General features: G+C 39.6%; 2 protein-coding genes across 2 annotated transcripts in view; one reads left to right on the forward strand and one right to left on the reverse strand.

The window, feature by feature from the left end:
• The window catches only part of pgm5 (phosphoglucomutase 5), a 26,346-nt gene extending 13,191 nt beyond the window's left edge, over window positions 1–13,155 (forward strand). The window contains exons 8-12 of the mRNA XM_046035161.1: window positions 859–974; window positions 4,691–4,826; window positions 5,691–5,874; window positions 9,846–9,983; window positions 12,472–13,155. Of these exons, the coding sequence (XP_045891117.1) occupies window positions 859–974; window positions 4,691–4,826; window positions 5,691–5,874; window positions 9,846–9,983; window positions 12,472–12,561 (664 nt within the window). The 3' untranslated portion in view covers window positions 12,562–13,155. The remainder of the gene's footprint in view (window positions 1–858; window positions 975–4,690; window positions 4,827–5,690; window positions 5,875–9,845; window positions 9,984–12,471) is intronic.
• A 2,508-nt stretch (window positions 13,156–15,663) lies between these two features.
• On the reverse strand, window positions 15,664–17,158 carry LOC123959866 (transmembrane protein 252-like). The gene is made up of 2 exons (XM_046034178.1): window positions 16,893–17,158; window positions 15,664–15,922 (listed from the first exon to the last, which is right to left on the reverse strand). Exons 1-2 carry the CDS (start codon window positions 17,156–17,158, stop codon window positions 15,664–15,666), a joined length of 525 nt encoding a protein of 174 aa, XP_045890134.1.
• Window positions 17,159–23,326: the final 6,168 nt, after the last annotated feature.

Here is a 23,326-nt window from a genome sequence, read left to right on the forward strand (position 1 = left end):
CACTGTGCAGGCTGGTGGTGGTGGTGTGATGGTGTGGGGGATGTTTTCTTGGCACACTTTAGGCCCCTTAGTGCCAATTGGGCATCGTTTAAATGCCACGGCCTACCTGAGCATTGTTTCTGACCATGTCCATCCCTTTATGGCCACCATCTACCCATCCTCTGATGGCTACTTCCAGCAGGATAATGCACCATGTCACAAAGCTCAAATCATTTCAAATTGGTTTCTTGAACATGACAATGAGTTCACTGCACTAAAATGGCTCCCACAGTCACCAGATCTCAACCCAATAGAGCATCTTTGGGATGTGGTGGAACGGGAGCTTTGTGCCCTGGATGTGCATCCCACAAATCTCCATCAACTGCAAGATGCTATCCTATCAATATGGGCCAACATTTCTAAAGAATGCTTTCAGCACCTTGTTGAATCAATGCCACGTAGAATTAAGGCAGTTCTGAAGGCGAAAGGGGGTCAAACACAGTATTAGTATGGTGTTCCTAATAATCCTTTAGGTGAGTGTATATTGATGTACACAGACACATATGCTCCCTCTCTTCCTGTCCCTATGTGAGTGCATGGCTCAGGTTCAAAGCAACTTCAGCTAAAAGGTTAACACACTTTGTTCTTGCTGCCTTTGCCTTATTAAGTTATTGGATGAGCTTCTGGCAGATGACGCTTCTCATACAGCATTTGGTTTGCTTTATTTCAAAGGTCAGGGGATTGTTTGTAAGCTTATCTCCAAATCAGAACAGGGAAAGGCTGACGTTAGATATTAGAGAGAGATAAATACATTGTGTGTTTGTGATCATAAAATACTAGTTTGTTTTTGTTTCTCTCTTTGTCTCTATTTGTTTGTAGGGTAGCCAAAGCCATGAAACTTGCACTGTATGAGACTCCCACAGGCTGGAGGTACTTTGGGAACCTGATGGATTCTGGGCGTTGTTCCCTCTGCGGGGAGGAGAGCTTTGGGACAGGTACCATTTATTATGCTACAGCACACTTTCAATCCAAACAACAAAAGACTCCACTCATGAAGACAGATCAATACAGAAATCTGACGAGTACAGATACAAGGCTGGAGAAGCCTGTTAGAGTGTGAAGAAAAGGTCACTGATTTGAATCCTTGGACCGGTTTGGAAAATGTGAGCGGGTGTGTGACGGAGAAATCCCCTCCCCTCAGCAGCAACTGTTGTTGAGGTGCCTGCAAATTAGGCCTCCGTTGGAAGACTGCACTGGCCAGCTGCTGCTAGCTGCGAATATGCACCAGGGACTTGCTGAAACACTCACACAGCAAGTGTGTCCAATCAACCTTACCTTGAAATTAAAGGGAAATTTTACAGAAATTTTATTACAACTTCGTAGTTTATATTGGTTATAACACTGTACTCACCAAAGTAATTTCAGAGATCTGGGAACACGGAAATTTCACTACAGTGAAGTGCAAGGGGGCAAGAAACACAAGTGGTCAGACGATTAGACAGGTTGTAAGCAGGCATTCCTATGGCGGCATTGCCCAGTTTGAAGAGTAGACGCATGGGTTTAGAAGCTCATCAGCCAAAATATTGTGGTTTGACTAAAGACATGATTTTACAGCTCTGGAAAGTTATTAAGCTGGAAATCATTATATCCTTTAGGAATGTGGGCTTGCACAGTGCAGTACATTGCCTGATGACATTGAATTGCATTGCAGCAAACTTTGTGCCATATTCAACTTTTTGCTGGAAGACTGTCAATCTTTTGCCAGAGCCCTATGTGTCAGCATGCCTGCTGTGACAAAGCAGTCTCTTTGAAATGAATGAGGACTTGTACTTTTAACACAGTGCTAATGTCTGTCTGAACACAGCTTAAAGAAGCCCACAGTTTAGCCAAGTTTTGTAAATCACTTTACTAATAATAATTCTTTATTGCAAGGAAATCCTACAAATCTCAAAAGTCTTATTATCTTTACAGCATATGACACCTTCTATCCTTAGGCCTTTGTATAGTAATTTATGTCCTTAGGTACAGTAAGTAGATTAGGTCAACGTGGAACCAGGAAGTCGTCCTGTAAACTGTGATGGATGTTAACAGCAAACTATGTAATAATTCTATTAATTCACTAATTGCTTCGATTTATCCGCAAGTTTATTTGTTTATTATTGCCTGACTGATTGTGTTTCTTGCCCTTTTTGACTTATTGTTAAGTAGCAATTAACTTGGACAGTGGACAGTGTTATTATTACTGATTGGAATGATGACCGCAACTACGAAAGGGATTAAAAAAGTGTTTATGAAATCAGCATTTCCCTTTAAAGGTGAAACTTTTTCTCACACTTTCCCTATTCCCTACTCTTCCACACCAGCCAGTTCCAGGTCTAGAGTTGTAAGCAGTGCATCCTGACTGCCAGTGGCTCCCGTCAAAGATGTGTAATAGATGTGAGGGCAGTGACCCTGGCTGCATGTGTAAATAATCTCCATTCTTCTGCTATAAAAGGACACAGGATTCTCCCTGAGTCACTGCAACATGCAGATAGGCCTCCAGTGGCAATGTTTTCTATAAATGCAAACACAGACACACACAGTCAGAAAATATAAGCAATATGCATGCACAAGTAACACATACACACACATTTGCTCCTTCCCTCCCTCTACATCTGCCTCTCCACGCTGCCTTTTCTACTGCCCATCTCTCCCTTTTCTCTTCATCTTTTTACAGCTCTTGCCTATTTTACTTTCAGTTTTATGTGGCTCTTTTCAGATTTGCTTTGCTCTTTCTCCTCTGTCTGACTCATTCTTTTAATTGGAGATCTAACTTTTAATAAAGAGGGAAGAAGGAAGAAACCGCTTTAAGTGAGAAGAACATTGTTAGTGGGTGTGAACTGGAGGGAAGAGAAGCGTGTATGAAAGAGAGGAGAGGGAGTTTGGAGAGTCCAAATATGAGAAGTATTGACAAGGAGGAGAGAAATGGAAGGAGCAGAGACTCAGAGAGCACAGAGGACTATGGGAGCTTACTCGTTGTCTACCCATGTAAGGCCAAAAGCTCAGAGAGAGCCCAGGGTAGTAAATCATCAGAGCTGTACACCACTCCGGCTCTTTACTAACTCTCATACACTTTTGCAAGTGTTAATTTAGCCAGTTATGTGAATGTTTTTGCAGGTTTTGTTATTGTTCCTTTGATTATATTCTGGTGGTTTGCAAATGGATCATGCCATCTTTAGGTATTTTAAAGTCATTGCGCACAACATACTATTACATTCGGGAAAAAAACAGTAGTTAGTAACACATAAAAACAAATTATGTCAGAGGTATTTTCTTCTTATCTTCGGTGCATAATGTTTCTTCCCCACAGTGAGTCAAGAATACAGCATGCACAGACAGTCGGACTTCCATATTTCACTATTACACCATTTAATTAGTCTTGTAACTTTTTTAAACAGTGATAACATGCGTTATTACAGCCATAATTATGACATATTTTACTGTGTGGTTAGAAAATATCTGGTTGTGCTTTGGTTTAATATTATAATTAGAAAAGTATGTTCTTCTAGGTGACCCATCTGTCTCTTTCTGTGTTAAAGGAAGACAGACTGTGAGACAGGGATTAAGTAATGACAACTGTCAGTTTCCTAACAGCTGAATACTGCTAGAGCCAGATACAGAGCTCGGAAGTGCACTTGTTTCCAGTGTTTGTTGGAGAAAACAAAAGGAAATACTTGTGTATGCTATAAAACAGACATAATGATACCTTTGTGTTTTTCTTATAAAATAAACGTACACTTAACTTAAAATGATACCGGTTGAGTCAATTTTCTGCTCCAAGCTCTGCCAGGGAAACATTACTAACATATTCCATCTTATTAAAATGTCAAAGTGTCCTCTTAACAGATACCTTTACTGTGCAGCTGTTTTCAAGAACAGACTGATAGCTCCCCAGTGAAGGAGACTGATCAAGGGTGTGAACTACTCCTCTGTGTGTGTGTGTGTGTGTGTGTGTGTGTGTGTTTGTGTGTGTGTGTGTCTGTGTGCGCGCGCGCGTGTGTGTGCGCGCGTGTGTGCGTGTGTGTGTTTTAGGGTGGGGAGCAAGAGACATTATTTGTGTGGGGATGTTTGGTACGTCTCCAAGCCCAAGCACTCCCCCTGACTTTCTGTTGTATACAGTAGAGTATACTAAGCTAATTTTTGCTAGTTATAAGTTGTTGATGTTTTTCTTTGGCATTTTGGGAAATACCCTTGCTGAGAGTTAGTTGATAAGATCGCTCTCATATTTGTCCATTAATAATGGAGCTGAAGCCAGAAGATATGGTTAGTATAAAGACTGGAAACGGGGGATAACAGCTAGCCTGGCTCAATCCAAAGATAAAAAATATCCACCTCTACTGCTTACTATCACAATATAACTCATTTGTTTCACAGGAGGTTGTGTGCTGCACTACTGGCTTTGAGCAGTGACTTAGACAAAGCTAGTCTAGTTGCATCCTCTTGTTTCCAATCTTTGGGCTAAGCTAACTGGCTGCCAACCCAAAGCAATTTCTCATTATTCCATAAAACTAAATTTTTTTGGATGTTTTGCACAATACCAAAGTTAAATTTGGCACATTGCAGAGGGGTGTTGTGGTTATATGCTATCTCTCATCACCTCAGTTCAGTTGCAAAAAGTATGAGAGGTTTATTAAGATTTGTGGTGTTTTTTTGTGTCTTCTTTCTCCTCCAGGTTCAGATCACATTCGTGAGAAAGATGGTTTGTGGTCTGTGTTGGTGTGGTTGTCCATCATGGCCGCCAGAAAACAGGGTGTGGAGAAAATCGTCCGAGAACACTGGGCCAAGTTTGGACGTAACTACTTCTGCAGGTAATCAGCTAAATGAGAGCCATGCTTTCATAATTTGTTTGGTCAGCAATCTGTTTTTTGATCATTTATCTCTTTCTCTTATATTCTTGTTTTAATCATGGCACCATTTTCCTTGTTTGAGTGATTATATCTTGGATTTATTTAATTTAAATTACTAAAGCCCTGAGATTGACGTCATAAATCCCTTTTCCCAAAAGTCTCAATCCCTTGTATCCCTACCAAAGCCGAATATGTCTCCCAGGCCGTTACCTTCATCAGTTTCTCCTCCAGTCCTCCTCACTGGTTGTCACTAGTTCTTATTTTAACCTCTCCCCTGTGAGAGGCAGAGATAGTTACTGCAGTCAGCGTTCCCACTGACAGTTGCTGCAGCTTTTCTTGCTCCCACAGGGGGGATTTTTCTATTCTGATGCAGATTTCTCACAACATGTAGATGGAGATGACATAAAGGACAGGCCAAGGACTAGTACCCAAAAAAGTGCACAAAACACAAAGATCTGTGATCATTTTGGAAAATGAGGAAAATCAGAAACCTTCTCTTGTGCGGTGTAGGGGCATTTTAAGTACCACCGTAAAACCATAAACTGGCTTCACTAACTTTTTGTTGTTGATGTGGTGTCAGACATTCAACCAATTTGAACATGTATTAGCGAATCTTTTTGAAAATGTCTTTAATACCGTCATATGACTAATGTGCCAAATATCAACACTTGTAAGTTGTGTAAGTTGTGATGTAAGTTTATCTCTGACCTGGTTTGTCATTAAAGCTTTCCTTTCTAACATCAGCCATGGTTTGATTGCCTTTGTATGTGTGTGTGTATATGGCGGGTGGGTATCTTTCTAACTGAGCCTTTATGTGTTGGTCAGATTTGACTATGAAGGCCTGGACCCGCGCGCAGCCTTTTACCTGATGAGAGATCTGGAGGCAGTAATCTCAGACAAGGCATTCACCAGCCAGAAGTTTGCCGTAGGAGACCACATATATGGCGTGGAGAGGGCCGACAACTTCGAGTACATCGACCCCGTGGATGGAACAGTGGCTCGAAACCAGGTCAGTCTGGGCTAAGAAAGGGAAGACAGAACATTTTAAAGACATGCAATGAAATTAGAGTTGTGACAAGAGAGTATTGCTTCCTTAATACTCATTTTGAACACATGAGAACTGAAGTGACTGGAAATAACTGGTACTCTGACATATAGATAGACCTAGTAGTCCTCTCCACTGTAACTTCCACTATCTTCTAAAAAAACAAAAAGGAGAAGAGCATGCATGGCACGCGTGTTACTTTGTGGCTATAACAACTCTGTTGACACAATGTCCAGATATCCTGCTCTCCCTGATGCAGTCAAATGATTAGTATTTAATTTTTTATTAGGCTATAACTAATCAAAACCCAGGTTTAGTCTAATCTTTTGGACCAACAACACAGGAGTCGGGACAGCTGCTTGTAATTCGGGACTGTCCCAAATTTTTCAGGATGTCTGGTCAGTTGCTCACTTTATCAGACTGTTTGTTAGGTTCTTTTGCATTTTTTCACTGGCCCAAGACATGTAAGTACTGTAGCATTGTAGGTCATAGCCAAATGTAAAATTAAATGGATCAGAAAGTGTGGTTCAAGTCAGGTCCTTAGGTTTTCATGGGGTCAGGTCTGCTAAAGACATCTTAAACATGCACACACACGAAAACCTTCTCTGTGCTCTTTCATACACATGCACTCAGTCTTCAGCCTCATGTGAGCTAAACCACACACTAAGCTTCAATGTTGTCTTGCTCATTAGAGAGGTTCCAATGATTGGACATAACAGTCGATCTTCCATTTCAAACCATAAATAAGGGTGATGATGGGGCAGTGGATAAGACACATGCCTTTGGTGTGAGAGATCCGGGTTCGAATCCACTGTGAGACAGCAATGTGTCCCTGAGCAAGACTCTGGATAAAAGCGTCAGCTAAATGAATGAATGTAATAAACATATGATGTATACACAGCTTGCATACAGCACATATCCCTCCGCACACTGATAACTCCCTCGGACAGTATATTGTTCCTCCCCCTCAATTTCTGTGAAGTTTACCCCGCTGACCCCCTCTGTTCTGCCCAGAAATGTGTGGAAACTCATTCCTGGCGTCAACACTTCTTAGAGTCTGCCCCACCTAATACCACATACACACACATTGCATTTTGGTGTGTACTCTGGGTGTGTACTGTCCGTTAGTCCAGTTGTCCCTCTGCATAAGTGTGAACGCATGTACTTGCATGGCCTACACGTGTGCACACTTGTGTTTGCTGGCAAGGTTTGCTTACAGTTTGTCCGTCAACTTCACCTTATGTACCTTAGCAGCAATAAAGGTCTCGCTATCCCGCTGTAAATTACTCTACCGTGTTACCATGGTTACAGCAACTCCACGTCTAGTCAGTCAGCCACCCCAAAATGTGATTTAACCTCACTGGAAAATCCTCAGTATCCCAGTCGCCCCAGTGTGTGTTATTACAGCGCACATTCCTCCCAGGACAGAATTATATCAGCTGTCGTCTCACTTGCAGTCTCTCCACTGCAAGAGTGTTTGAAGGGGGAAGAGTTGGCACGTTGATGCAAACACACACACAAGCACACAGGACAGAACATAGGGATTTACACACCAGTGGTATGGGAGCCTTTTGTAGTTGACTACTGAATTCATTCTGCATTGTTTGAATATCTCAGACAGATAGATAGCGGATAGATGAATGGATGGATAGAAATCATTGTCATGGAGCCTACACAAAACCTACATGCAGATACTGCCCTCTATTTTTTGGTACCTTTTGAAATATGCAATAGCAGATGTATCAAAAAAAAAAAAAGTTTTTTACTTTTAAAGTAAATGTATCTGTCTTTGCTATGTCTCTATCTAATATTAATATTAATATCAAGTAAAACATATAAATATGTGATTAAAATGGTAACTTAGCTGCACTATAGTTAGATCTGCTAAGCTAGCTAAGTCTAGCAAGAGTTTAGGTGAGGTTTTTTTCTCCATCGTGAATAACTACGGCTTAATTTAGTTATGTGGAATAACTAACTGAATTAATGAGCTTTTAGTCCATTAAAATGGATATATTTCATTTACAAAACAGCTGGGGGAAAATTGACCAGATTATTTAATTTTAGCCTTAGTGTAGGCCCCGGCTAGCTGTGTAACATTAGCTAGCTTGGTTGGCTGTGTCTCTAACTGCACAGCCAGTTAAATACAAGCCAGAGTGCTGGTACTGAGCTTTTAGCTCAATTTTCTATTTAAATAGCTGTTTTCACAGAAATGATACATTTATATGCCATGATCATTTTTATGGACTAAAACTAGTGTTAAAAAGTCTTTACTCATTTGGCATTTTGCCTGAACTAGATAGATAGACAGAGACAGACAGACACACCGACACGCAGTGCCTGGTATGCGCTCCACTCAGGGCCTATGAGCTTTATAGCCGACATTGTTTTTAACAGGCATTTGTCAGCCTCCTGATAACTGCTACTCTATTGTTAGAGATGAGCTGACATGCTCACAAAAAGAAAGGCAGACAGACAGGCGGACGGACATCTCTTATTATCACTGTCTCTCCTCACCCGGACTCTGACAAGTTACACCGGTGCCAAAATCAGATTAGGAGAAAGGCGAGTGATCCAGAGTTATTTACTTTTATGCACAATGAAGTTGAGTCACAGTTTGAAGAGGTTAACAGCCATTGGTCTGAGATGTGGTTACTGGGGCAGTGCACCCACTAGACTTTACTCCTATAGCTCCTACAATACCCCTTAATCCTAGTAAATGTTTTGACAGCACTACTTTGGACAATTACAACAGAGTCAGTCAAGATAATCACATGATCATGTAAAAAGTGTCTAGGATGTGTGTTTTATTAAAAGCATTAGGACATTTTTCTTCGTCATATCCATGTTTTTTTTTCTTAAATCATATTGCTTTCTTTTCCCCTGAGCTTGACTTTTGCACTAATGGGATATGGGAAGCGGCACAGTGGAATTTAGGGCAGATAAGAGTCATCACACATCCATTAGTCAAAGTGTCTTATCTTCCTTATGTCAGCCAGCAAGAGTTGTAGTTGGTTACCCCAACGCAGCAATATCCTGTTTTTCCTGAAAATGCTGAGGTTAATTTGAAAGAATTAACAGTATAGGTCTTTACAAAGGTGACGTTTTCCTCTGGTTTGGTGTGAAAATGTTCTCCACCGTTCGAATCTTGAGGAAACTGTGGAAATACACCCTCTATAAGCTACTGAACAAAATGGTCAGGAGTCATCCTTGAAAGTAATTTAGGACTGGAGTTCATAAAGCTTTTGGAATTAATACAAAAGTACTGGAGTAGGTCTGGCCTTAGGAAACTTTATAGACAGTACTGAGGTGTATGAAAGCATGAAGTACATTGTAAAGCAATCCTAACAGTCCCAACCAAACACACAATGATAGTGACCTCTCGTGGATGTTTGCAGTTACTACATGTTAAAGAACTGATAATCTGTCCGATGAGTTTTCTCTTCCTTGACTTAACCATGTTTTCCTGTTATATATTGTCGGTATTGCCAATGGATATTATTGGAACATAATGGATAATTAGGTACCCTTTTTAAAATATAGGCGTTGATAAAAGTATGATGGTAAAATATTTGTTATATTGTATGATGAACCTCATCATGGGTTTCTATGTTGTATGTAGAATGAAGTTGTAAATTTAGTTTAGTGCAGTGCTCATATGATTGTTAAATTGATTCTGTTCAATTTACAATTCATGTGTCATTTTGCTAATTTATCAAGCAGATGTACCGAACGTATCTACAAAGGCATTAAAGGATTTTCTTATCTCATGTGTATATTATTATGAATTGAATACTTTGGTACTGGTCGTTTTAGCTGTGACAGTAGTTACTGAGTTTTAGGACATCTTTTTTTGTCTCCAGTGGGCATTCGTCAAGGAAAAAGTAAAAAAAAAATAGTTTAATTGATAATGATAACAGTGTTTTGTGTGTTTCCAGGGTTTAAGGATTGTCTTCAATGATGCGTCGCGCATGGTGTTCCGGATGAGCGGGAGCGGTGGAGGGATGGGTGCCACCATCCGCATTTATGCCGAGAGCTTCGAGAGAGACCCTGAGAGACACAATAGAGAGACTCAGGTACAGAGGGAGCGTGATGTGTCCGAGGTTATATGTGTCTGTGTCAGAGAGAGACAGAGATTCTATTTGTTTAGTTCAGTTTAGACACCATAAAACAGATAACAACAAATCTTTATTGACTGTATCAGAAGCAATGTTTTATGAGGAGACTTGGTCCTCTTAAGATTATGATTATATTATATTCCGTACAATATACAGATTACATATGATGTAGATAGTACGCAAAAGAGGCACACTATATTCAGGTGATAGCAAGCATTTCCCTATTAAAAAACCTTCTCAATCATCTCCGTTGTTTTAGTTTAGTGGTCATAATTGTGGCATAAAGTTTCTTTTACGATCATTTCTTTTGTGTTCACCACCCCAGAAGCCAGTTGAGTTGAGATATTATTTTGATCTGTGGTTTGTATTAGACTGAACAACAAGGAGTGAAAATAGTGGAGTGGTCACGTAGCCTGTGCTGTGATAGTGAACTGCAATTTCATGAACAGGCAATAGTGGTGTAAAATGCAACTTCATGTGAAACTATTGAAGCTGACTGACCTGTAGACTTTGGAATTATTAGGAACACTACGCTCTTGTGTGGTTATGGATGTTGGAATAGGTAGTGTACTTTAATCACACCCAGTTGTAAAGCTGTAGTCATGAAGGCAGGACAAAATCATTTAGTTTTGGCCACCTAATCCAACAAATAAATGTTTGCCATTCTTTCCTACATCTACATAACAGAGGACAACCAAAGTTTGTCTTCAGCTTGCAGAGTCATAAAAATGCTAACTTGAGCATGAAAGTTTGCATTTGAGCATTACTAGTCGGTAAGCTATAATTTAAACTTAATTCAGGTGCTAGAATTTAACACGTATGGTACAGTGCAATCATGATTACCTAATTCATCTATGTAATGATTTAACTTCAAAGTAATATCACAAATTCAAAGATTATATCACCAGTTTCTAATATTAGGAAAAGTGGATTCATTCATTAAGTATGGAACAAAGTTCTCTAGGACACAGAATTATCGTCACCCTAGCTGATGAATAACATGTAAAAATACCTGAATGGTTTTAGCTGCTATATTTGAGTCAGTAAAACTGCGGTATTTGTTTAACACTGTCATTAAATCTCCCTTGTCCTTGTTGTGTGACCTAAACTGAACCCTTGGAAAATCTATCATTAATATGAGATAATAAATTCTATTTCTAATCATTCCACCCCTTACCTGAAGCGGAGAAATCATCAGCCATGACATAGCCTACAAGATTAGACAACATGGTTATTATGCTAAGTTAAAAGTGCTGCGGATACTTTTATATACACCTCACTTGGCAGAGCAGCATAGACTGTGTGTGTTTGTATTTAGCCTACATGACGTCATTAAAATCTTATGTAGTTTTCCACTGTAATTGTGTTTGTATGCTCACTGTAATGTATGTGGGTGTGTGTATTCCATCACACAACCTTATGCACTGAGGGGTTAAAAATAACACCATAACCCAAAACTCCTGAGTTGTATCATGTATTTCTTGAGCAATGTTGTGATGTACATACATTTATATACTCTGCATGCTGTATAAACATCCTGTTATTTTTTCTTCGTGTGTTCTTCAGATTGTATGCATTTTATTTTAAGACATGTTTGAAATGTTTCAAGACATTTTGCTGTACCTGGCGCAGGTGATACACCTGTCATGAAACATCTCAGCATTTCCTCTAAGCTAATTTCTTTATTATACCACATCCATGTTGTTGACAGTTTATAGGGCTTGGCTGACACAAGTTAAACTAGGATATCTGCTCTGGAATCTGTTTAGCTATTGGTTTATCTGTTTTTACACCCCAAACTCACATGATAACTACCAATGTGTGTGCTGTCTTGCACAACAAAACAAAGACTAGGTCAGACATTTTGTTATGCTTGAAGATTTACTTATTAACCACTGTAATTTACTGTGAGAGCCGCAATGTTAAAATCTCAGTCAGTGGTCTCAGTTTCTCAGTAGTTACTGAGCTGTGCTAGGGAGGTTTGTACTATGAACAGATGTTGTTTTTTTTATAGAAAGTGTCATAATGCAAAATGGAGTGTTTTCTGCTATGAAAATTAAATCAAAATAAATTAAAAGTGGTCCAAGGTGCAAAATAATACAAACAATACACTGAAGCAGTACAAAAAAACATGAAACAACAGAGGTAATCCCAAAAACGGACAATACCAAAACAAAACGTTGTATCTGCGGGTGCTGTTTCCTTAATGTTCTCCTTTCCTAGCTGGTAAATAACCATCCTTCCTATGACTAAAAAGCAGTGCTGAACTCATTGGGATGCAGCTTTACATGGTCATGAACAGTAAAGATGTTTTTAATGTTCTTTTTCAAATTCATTATGAAATTCATTTCAAATTCCAAAACTTTCTTTCCAGCATGATTCAAAACCTCAGCGGTCGTTGAATTATCATTGCCGAAAATGCTTTGTGATGTGTTCCTCACCGCAGGTGGTGCTGGGCCCTCTCATTGCCATCGCCCTGAAGATCTCCAACATCCACGAGAGGACGGGACGCCGTGGCCCTAATGTGATCACATGAGCAACCAGGACAACACATACTCACATGCACATGCATCTACCTGCTCACACAGAGAAAATGCCTTCAAAATACTCGTTCTTGTGCCTATCTGCCATTTTTTAATATCCCTTCTTTGTAGCGACATTCTCATTTTTCATTTTTCTTTAAACGATGACTAAATTGAGGGAGCTAACTGCTGCAGTTTATCTCTCAAAACGCATGTTTATGTTGCACACTGTCTCGCAGTTTTTATTGACCACTATCATCTGTCAGATTTTGAAAACTTAAACTATTCAGTGTCTAAACCAGGGAGGCTATTTAATTATTGCGGTGGATAACCAATGACAAATATGTGAACAGCAAACATTGTCAGACAACAATGTGAAGACTGACTGTTAATGTTTGTGGCTTGCTTTTATCAAGACTTATTGACTAAGGGAGCAGAAGAGTTTTTGTATAACAATGCAGTGTTCACTTTTCATATTGCTTGTACCTGTCCTCTCAGATATGTCACTGTTTTTTCCGCCAATAATTTCATGCAGAAGTAATCAAACTGTTGTCTAAGTGTAAAATAAAACATGTGTCGCATCGCAACTAATAAATCAGTGAATTGAATCGCAATTAGTTAGTGTTTAAAAAAGTATGTTAATGCATATCTTGCTCTGTGAAATACTGGGAAGTTCTCAGACTCATGTTTACTACCTAAGGACAGAGTATTCAAAATGTAAAAGTCAAGGGGAATGAAAAGTTTCCATCTTAGAATTGTTTGGGCTTTTTCTTTAATTTGTCAGTTTAGGCTTTGGGGAATGCCGTATAACCAGATTTGAATATATTATATATATATTTTTTAATCCAAATATACTTTTTTGTGTGTGTAGTACTTGCCATTTTTAATTGAATCAGACAGGTTTAATGGGTGCAAATAAAAACATCAGTGTGAGATATGTTGCCCTTAGGCATTTTTGGATTGTAATTAAACGGATTCATCATAATTAAGAGCACCATGTTGTGCTGATGCTATATATCATGTGGTGATTGAACATCCTTGAGGAAAAGGAGGCTTTTGTTTGCCGAGCACAGCACCTGCTTTTGAAGCGAGTGTGAAATGTGTTGAAGCTGTTGTGTTGAGATAAGAAATGAAGAGGGTTGATCTTTATACGGCCTGAATGAGACAGGGAGAGCAGGAGCTCATAAACACACTGATTGCCGTCATTATGAGTTGAGGATATCCTCAAGGATGTGTAAACTCAGTCAGGTAGGCATTACCTGTCAGCCATTTACAGGTTATTGCCCCATCCGACTGTTTTGTAATGTCAAGGGTAATTTCTGAGGTTGGGTAAGGATCAGTGCCAGTTTATCACCTTTGAATTTGTCGCTAAGAAGACGGTTTAGGTTCTAGCTGAAATCTTTCATGTGTCAGAGACAAGTGTGTAATAGGTAGGGGCACTATTAGACGAATACATTCAGTTTTCATATGTAATGTGCATGAAAATGAATAAGCTGCAAAGTTGTAGAACACTGTTGCTCCACCGGTATCTTTATTGTAATGAACTTTTCAACTGAGCTGTTACTTGTGCTTGAGAGAGTACCCATGATCTATTAAAACACTTTGTTAGGACATCTCATGGAGTCATATGCAGTAAATAAGTACAAATTCAGCACAGGCTGAATAGACTTGTCAGACATTATCAGCCTTAAGGACCACAATGTACAAATATACTACAGTATACTATATTATTATACTAATATGGTCAATTCACTCTATCATTGTTGTGCTCTGTGTCCATAATTTTATTTATAAAGCCATTCTGGGCAGACTTTGATTATAACTTATTTCACAAATTTCATCTTGCAATCTTTATCTCAGGTCTTAAAACATTTATGTGTGGTCTGTCCCTAATGTGTAGACAGAGATTGGAAAGAAAGACTTTATGTGTTCAGCTCCAGCAACTTTGAATAACCTGGTTCAACAATTCAGACTCCTCCTAAATTGTTGAATCCTAATTTTAGCCTATTTTAGCCTATTCTAGTAGTGTATTTGAGCATTGTTCTATCCAATTTTGCATTGTTTTTTCTACAACTTTGATCTCATATCAGTCTCCCTTGTAAACAAACATTTCAACCTAACTGGGACTTGCCTTGACATTTTTATATAAAAAAAAAATAATTTAAAATCCCAATATCCCAAGTCAGACTGGGAACATGTGTTGCATGTGGTCTACCCCTCTCTCTTATTAACCTAAACTTATTTCATGTTATGTAATTCCATTTATTTGTTGCAGCACAATCAAGAGAGCATATTTTTAAGTAGGATCAGCCAGTAAATATATATTGAACTGAGTTGTTTAAAAAATACAAATGTTGGTTCTGTCTACTTTGCAATCATGTAAAGCTGCCTGGTAAGATTTACTTTTAAAGAATCATTTATGTGCAAGTATTACAAGAAGAGGGCTGTGAAAATATATTATCATGATTTATAATGCAAAACAAGTCTACCAAGGGTTGGCTATATATTGAGAAAGAAACATTTTGAACACAAACACTACAGTATAAAGACAGTAAAGATATAGCAACCTGATGTTATTTTTCCATAACACAAATCACTCTAGAACAGGATAAGCATCATTCACTGCAAACCGTTGTATTATATCTGTAAACATCCAGGAGTGTTTGATTTTAGTAGCATACAAACAGGAACTACAGTGCAGGTAAAAGTAAGTTAAGTGCATTAATACTGTCCTCAGTTTTTGTCACACCACTAACCAGTTTTGCATCTCAAACATTCAGCTCATCCTTGCTTTAGAATACCAGAGACAAAACCATTTGAGTAACACAAAACCACAGTTTAACCCAACAGGCTGTACCGCTAGGCTGAAACTGGCCTGGTAACATAGGGTCAGCACACACATTAGAATCCAGAAGTTGAGCACCGGGTGTAGATTGATGGCGCAAAGGTGAAGTCAACACGTCCATCATTTGGTAGCTGAGAAATCCAACCACATTTCAAGGCATCTCTCATTTTTCTGGAGCTTTCCCTCTTAGCTCGATCAGGAAATGATGTCAATCTAAGATCTTCATTCCTCCTTTTTCTGTTAGCCAGTCAGGGGATAAGTCCTTCTTCCTTCAGTGTCCGGGCAAAGCCTCCCTCCACTCGTCTGCATCCACCTCCTCCAGCTGAATACGCTCTACCTGGCTGTACCGAGGAGGCTGCTCCCAGCTCCATGTGCAGTCTGGAGCCTCCGAGCTGTCCTGGCTGTATAGAGGAGGAGCAAGACTCATCACCACATCCACCTCGTCTACCACCACCACAAACTCAGGGGCTGTATCAGGACACTGCTGGCTGCCCTGGGACTCCTCGTACGATGGAGGGGAGGAGTTTGGTCTGCAGAGGAAAAGACATACAATACATTTGGGGCGATATATTGGAGTTCCACAAGGTTCTGTGCTTGGACCAAATCTGTTCACTCTTTTAGGTCAATATTATTAGGAAATACTTCATAAACTTTCATTGTTATGCAGATGACAATCAGTTAGCTTCAAGCCGGCCTTCAGGGGGTTGAAAACGTGGATGATCTATTGATCTTAAACTCAGACAAAAGGAGATATTGTATTTGAGCCCAAACACCTCCGAGACTCATTAACTAAAGAGATAGTTACTCTAGATGGCATCGCCCTGAACTCTGGCACCACTGTGAGGAATCTCTGAGTTACCTTTGATCGGGATATGTCCATTTCACCTACCTAACATTGCAAAAATCAGGTACATGCTACATGCATCTCCATCTGTATGCATTCTTATCCCATAAATGCATGTTACTAACTCGACATCTTCCGTCTCCTGTAGTTTGAGGTTTCTAGTCTCTAACCTCTCACCTTCCATTGCTTTCGAGGTATTTCTGCGTACTCAACATCTGCTGCTAAAATTATTATTATAGTCCTATCATTAATATTATTGCTATCATTATAATCACTATTATTCATTGTCATTGATATTTTTATTATTACCACTACCATTACTATTATTTTATATCTCTATGTGTTGGGATAATAGTTGAAAAGAAATTCTGAAGAAAGAGAGGAGAGGAAGAGTAACTTAAATTGATTTGGGTTTTTTCAGTAGTTATACTTAACATTTTGCAATGGTAATTCCCTTATATAGAAATAAATTGCTTAAGTGTTTTTTTACAAAACCAGGTTGTTTCCCTAAACAAACATTATATTGATTCCTTTTTCTGTAAAGCTTGCCTAGATGCTTTGCAATTTAGTGTTTCAGTGCAAATCAATAGGATGTTTTCCCACTATTATTATAATTTCTATTTTTAAAGCGTATCTGTATTCACAGGTGACCTTACCTTTCAATAGTGTAGACCTGGATGTGCTGTTCATGTCCTCCTCTTTGGTACATCTTGCTCTTCATGCTGTGGCAGATGTTCCAGAAGACTCCGATGAGCACAGCCAGGAAGCCAAACAAAATCATGATGTAGGCATGGATGACCCTGCAATTGTACCCGTACTCCGTCTGCAGGGACGCCAGATAGGCCCCGATGCAGGTCAAAATAAATCCCACACCAGGCAGGAACAGACGGGCCAGGGACCACAGTTGCTTCTTCATGTTCATGATCATTTAACTTGCTTGTTGCTTCTTTACTGGTGTTTCCAGGTGCCTTTTTCTTCTTTTTCCTGTCCTCTGAGAGAAGTCAGTTCAAAAGTCTTGATACCACTGGAAGGGATGTAATGAGTCTTGTTCTTTAATCTTTTTCGTACCTGTTCAGGGACAAGTTTGGACTTGCTTTAAAATAAACAAACAAACGTATCTGCAGTTGAAGTTGTGTGAGTCTGTGAAAATTGCTTTGCCTCTTCAGGCATAAGGGGAGGTGGCTGGGATGTTCCTGCCTCCTTGGTTGTATATTAACACAATATTAATCTGAGTGAGAGTGAAACAAAATACTTTGGGCTTATAGTTTATAGACAAAAAAATTACAATTGGTGGGCCGCTGTGACTTGTAGGTATAGCGGGTTGGTCACTAATTGAAAGATTGGTGGTTTGATCCCTGGGCAAGATACTGAACCCCAAATTATGTATTTGAATTATTAGTGTTTTTCTGATAAGCAGTTTGCATCTTGCATGGTAGACTCTGCTGTCAGTGTATGAATGTGTGTGAAGGTTTCATAGACCCTATCAGTCTTATCAGTGGAGTTAATACCCTGAGCTCAGCTTGTATCTAGATATTGCACCACAGCAATGTTAACACACCCCTGTGTCTGATGCCCATGTCAGATAGAGTATCAGCGTCTTAATGGGCAGGAATTATATTAGTAATGAGCGTTAATATTGGCAAAAAATAATTGTTAAGCAGATCGTTGTGGTTGATCTACTCCTTCAACAGCCGGTGGTACTTTCAACAGTACGTGCTCTGTTACTCTGTTACTCTGTCTTTCTGACAACTCTATCTTCAGTGCTGATCTATAAGAGAAAATTTTAAAAATCTAACAAGAGTACCATGACAAGGCAATATGCTGCACATATAGAGCGGCTGGTCAGCCAATAATCCCAGTCGTGTTCAAGCTATTTCCCAGTGTAATTTTCATTGAGGAATGCATTATTGCTCATGGGGATTTCTGTGTCTATGTGATTATAACAGATCCACCATAAGAAAGAAATCCTATTTCAAAGCGTTTTTCCTTCATTTCTCTGGAGGATTGTTTCATGTATAAAATCACTGTATGTGGTTGTGTTGGGGCCTTTTGTGACCACAGAGGGAGCTGTTGGTGGTCTGATATGCACCTGTTTCGCACACAAAGTGGGGAAAAGAGAAAAACAAACTAACTGGACACTGTTATGAGAGTTCCCATTATTAACAGGGTAGGTGACATTATTTCTCCAAAAACCTTGCTGTATAGTAATGTATAGTATCCAGCCATGTAGATACTGATACAACAAAGGAAAAGAACACTTGAACAGTCTTAGTTAGAGAAGTATAATCTTTACTATGATTAGGAGTTTTCTAAAAAATATTGGTGTTTTTATGATCAAGGTGGGGAGTTGAACTCATCAGTGTTCATCATTGTTGAGATGTGGTGACTTTAGTTGCCATAGGATTTGATTTACATAATTTTAATACTATATACCTCCATTCAGTGCCCTGTATGGAAGGATCTGCACAAACATTTCCACTGACTTTGCCAGTCAGTAACATCATCACAGCATCATCTGTCTGTAGTTTTAGTCACCTACCATGAACCGCATACCCGGTCTGGCCCGGGGACCTTTGTTGAACATTCTTACCCAGCACTCTCTTGTCTTATTTTCAGTCCAGTCTCTACTGTCAACGTAGTAAGAAAAATTACTTAAAATATTAATAATAATAATGGAAAATTTTATTTTAAAGTACTCTACAACAACACTATCCTCTTTACTTTGGATAACCCATAAAACGTACAGTCAACAATTTTCATTGGGACTACTGGAAAATGTATGTGTAGAAAAATGTCACTATTATTATTATTGGATAATTATTGCTGATGCATTGATATGCAAGTAACACATTACTCTTGTAGTTGGAGCCAATTTTAACAATCTGATATGTTGTTGGATAGTTTATTTTACAATCGTGACTCACATTTTCAAGTTCATCATATGTTTTTTAATATAAAAACTTAATCTGTAAAGTAACCAAAGCTGTCAAGTCTGAATTGTAGTGGGTATAAAGTCTCAAGAAATGTAATTTAAAAGTAAACCAACCTCCAGTTTGTATTTTTGTATTTGAATAGATTCATTCATTACACCACTGCAGGTGGTGCATATAAACAAATAATAAATTCAATGTGCAGTTTACTACATGTGCAGCCTGTAAGCCTCCAAATTAAGGGCTCGCTGCCTTCACACACACACACACACACACACACACACACACACACACCTTCTTTTAGACCTCATTATTGAGTGATAATTATAGACAGAGTGAGACAGCGAACCATTAGTTGAGGGAAGGAGTGAAGGGCTGGTTATTAATCAGCTGGACTCTGATGAAGACCTCTCATCCCCTCTGTCATTAATACACACCAGGGTCAGACTGCACACTCAGCAGTACACAAGTTCACTCATTAAGACCTATATGGTCACCCAATCTGGACAGCTGACACACACAGGGTAGGTGGATATCAATTATTTGATTGTTTAGATGATCGTGTAATATATACAGTGCATAGTCAGTTAACACAGTGGTCATTTGTAGTAGTAGTACCACGAGAAGTCCAGTGGGGGCAATGTTGCATTATTTTCTTTCACCAATGCCAGTAGCTGGTGAGCAAGAGACCCGCAGCACTGCTTGGTAAAAAGTATTTAATAAGGGAATATTTAAGATATAAAACCAAAACAATCAATTTCTTCAACCACAGCAGGTGCATCATGTGGAGTAAAAAAGTGAAAGTTCCAGGCTGCCTGGTTTCACTGGGGATTGTGGTTGAGATTTTCCACTTCAGCCTCAAGTTTCGGGTATCACTCATTCACTCATGGTGTCTTTTCAAAAAATCATGTTGGAGATAAAAGAGAAATATCAAATTGGAGCCATGTATGTTGAAAGAAAAAGAGATCTTAAATTGCAGTCATAAAGAAAAGAAAGGAAGGAGAGAAATTGAGTGAAAAGGTAAGTAGGCCTTGGAAAGAAGGAGGAAGGAAGGGGGAAAGGCTGTAAACTTTAAAAACTTTCACTCCCTCTCTGAATCTCTGTGTCTCTCTGCAGGGGCCTGCACAAAACTCTGGGCCCTGTACTTAAGGATACTCTATGGGCCCCTCTCTGTATCCACAGCTGTTCATTCTAGTATTTTTATGGGCAGGGCCTGAATACTCAGTCCTCTTTACCCACCGTCCCCATTCCAACACCCCAGCTTTTTTTTTGTCTCTTCTTCTAAATGGCTCTTGTACCACTCTTTCCATGTTCATCCTCTGGTGTTACATGTGCCTGTTGTAGTATTTCCCTGATCTTCCCCGTAGTAGCTGTATAAACCCTCTCAGTTGTCTGGACGAGCCGAGGCAGGAGGGGATCAATGAGGAGATTGATAGGGTCCCTGGGAGTCCTAATAGCCCTGGTACTGCTCCCTGACTCCCTGCCTGGCTGCCTGATATAGCAGCACACTGGGGTGGTGGGTGTGTGAGTCTGTATGTGTGTCGTCCTTATCCTGTCTACAACCCCCACACTGAGTCTGTACTTACACTTAGGTCATGATACTGCACAACAAGTTCTGTAATTGTGCCCACTGATGGAGCTGAGGATGATATGTGCTTCCACTGTGCTTCCACTGAAAGTAAGTTACAAGAAGGGGGTACTGCAAAAACAATGAAATGATCAATGTGTCACTGAAAGAAAGGATAGTTGACACACCAGTGATGGAACATACATTTGTAGTGTGCTTCAATACAATTTTAAGGTACTTTTGCTTCACTTAAAGGGGCAGTGCACCAAATTTACCAACCCATGGTCCTAGTTCATATTGAACTTTTCCGCATTTCAGTATTTAAGTCCAGTGCCAAACCAGGAAGTAGCGTGCACTATGTAGTGAGGCACAAAGGAAGGTGTGAAGGTTGGGGTGGTAGAATCGTATTCGTATGTAGCACGCCTGACTTTTGTAGAGGAGACTGAGGTTTGCGTCTTGTCACACAAGTGCAGTTCATCTTTTAATTAGTCTTTCCCTAACCTTAACTATACTGTAGTTGCTATGTGCAGATATTGTATAAAGCATGAATTTAATGGCATTGAATGTAAAAATGTCATCTGTGGCTCTGGAGGGACCTTAGTGTCTGAAATCTGAGAATAGAACCCTGATGATGGCTGTTTTACAAACTGGAGGTGTGGAGTCTGAGAGACGTGGGTGTTACCCAGTCAGGAAGGGTCTGATGAAAAGCAATATCAAGTTGCATTATGGGTTGCGTGGGATCAGGTGTTTATGGAGGGTACATCAATGCATCAGTCAATCAATTTAGATTATTTGAGCTTGTCTTTGTTATATTTTACCTGTTGCTATACACGTGTGTCCGTGTATGTTTGTGTCCGTGGGTTGCATGTGGGTTCTGTACTGTCTTCAGGTGGGTGGGTGGCTTTTTGTCTTTATTAAATCAAATTAAATGTTACTGGTTGCTGCACACACTTTGATGTAAAGCACATTGTGCGACTTGTAGTGAACTGTGCTACATAAACAAAATTGTCTTGCCTTGACTAACTCACTGAGTACACCTTTAAGTTTTTAAATGTCACTTTACACTCTACTACATTTTAGGGTAAAGTACATCTTACTTCACTACCTGTATTTGATAACAATATTTACTTGTTATAATTCAAAATAAAAATTTCAATCAGACCATATACTCATCTTTTAAAAATGTGATACATTTATATAAAGTAGTTAGAAATAGTTCCACCTTGACTAGCTATAACATTAAGATGTTGGGGTGCTGTTGATTGTATTGGATTATACTTAGAGGTGTTTGTGTAATTTAGTCATTGATACAAATGTGGTAGACAAAATATTTGAAACCCTACTTATTTACTTATAATGGAGTTGTTTCACGTTGTGCTGCTATCTTTACTTAAGGGCTTGAATACTACTTGCTCACCTAGCTGATGACACATTTCCAGGTGGAAAAATCAATACAGCTGTACCCTCAGCTCCACCTGGTGTGCATTTGCCACTACTGAGGTTTGACTAGAACAAAGAAACGTGTCTGATATTACAGGAAGAAATCTGTAAGGCAAAACTTTTGCAAACTCCCTGGGAAATTTCTGATTCAGCTACTGATGTAGTTGAGATGATGAAGCCTGCTGGATTGTATGTGTCATCCAGTCCTTGTCTGCAACCCCCCTCTGTGCCCGCATTGATATTTACACCATGATACAACGCAGGTTCTCTCAGTGTGCCCACTCGAAAATGAGTTGTGAAAAAGTACAATATATCAAGACTGCCAAAGCTTGCTGCTATCTGAACACCCCGCTGATTTCCCAGATTATCAGGCTTCACAATGGCACCTCAGTTTGGGTAATAAACATGTGTAATGGAGGTGTGTTGGTGAGAAAAGGAGCAACAACAAAGTGAGTCCAACTTACGTGATTTTTACTATCTGAATTTGAGGATATAATTTGTACCAATCAGATTAAAAATTGAGAACAGTGAGGGCGAGTCTTTCGTTCAGTAACCAGATGTCTTTGCAGTTGGGTCATTGCTGGGTTTCCCTCAAACATCAAAAACAGATGGGAAGGAAAAACAGACTTGCATGTAGAAGCTGCTGTACCTGAGGGGCCAGCAGGAAAGTATTTTACAAAATGTGGGATTTACACTCAAATACTTGAATCACACTGGAGACACTTATATAGTTGAGGTGTGGTGGAGCTTCTGGAAAGCAGGCAGCCTGAGTTACAGGGCATGGAACAAACCGTGCTGGGTTTATGCTTTAGTGCCAGAGAGAAGTTATTATTTCCAATCATGTTGGGATCAGTAAGTCTAATTAAATGTATTCAGAGTAGATCTACATGGAATGCCTACACCCCCTTCAGACAATGTGCCTCTGCGGCCCATTTCAGCTCTCCACAAATAAGCCTGTGATCTCAGTCATACACCACATACATCACATACTGTGAGGATGTAAAGTTCAAAGATCCGCAGTGGAGTCATGTTGAAGGCAGATGTTGCGCTATATATCAAGAGTTCCCACATTACATTCCTCTTGGGTTAGATGATAAGATGATAAGGCCAGGGCCGTCCTGCATGAGCCTGGGGGGGGGGGGGGGGGGGGGGG

This window comes from Micropterus dolomieu, linkage group LG21, assembly GCF_021292245.1.
Source record: "Micropterus dolomieu isolate WLL.071019.BEF.003 ecotype Adirondacks linkage group LG21, ASM2129224v1, whole genome shotgun sequence".
NCBI lineage: Eukaryota > Metazoa > Chordata > Actinopteri > Centrarchiformes > Centrarchidae > Micropterus > Micropterus dolomieu.

Excerpts from the sequence above, each read along its gene's own strand:
- LOC123959866 (XM_046034178.1), bottom strand. The coding sequence starts at position 17,158 with ATGAACATGAAGAAGCAACTGTGGTCCCTGGCCCGTCTGTTCCTGCCT. Across the intron at positions 15,923-16,892 it reads CAGGTCTACACTATTGAAAG|ACCAAACTCCTCCCCTCCAT; the intron begins GTAAGGTCACCT and ends TTTCCTCTGCAG.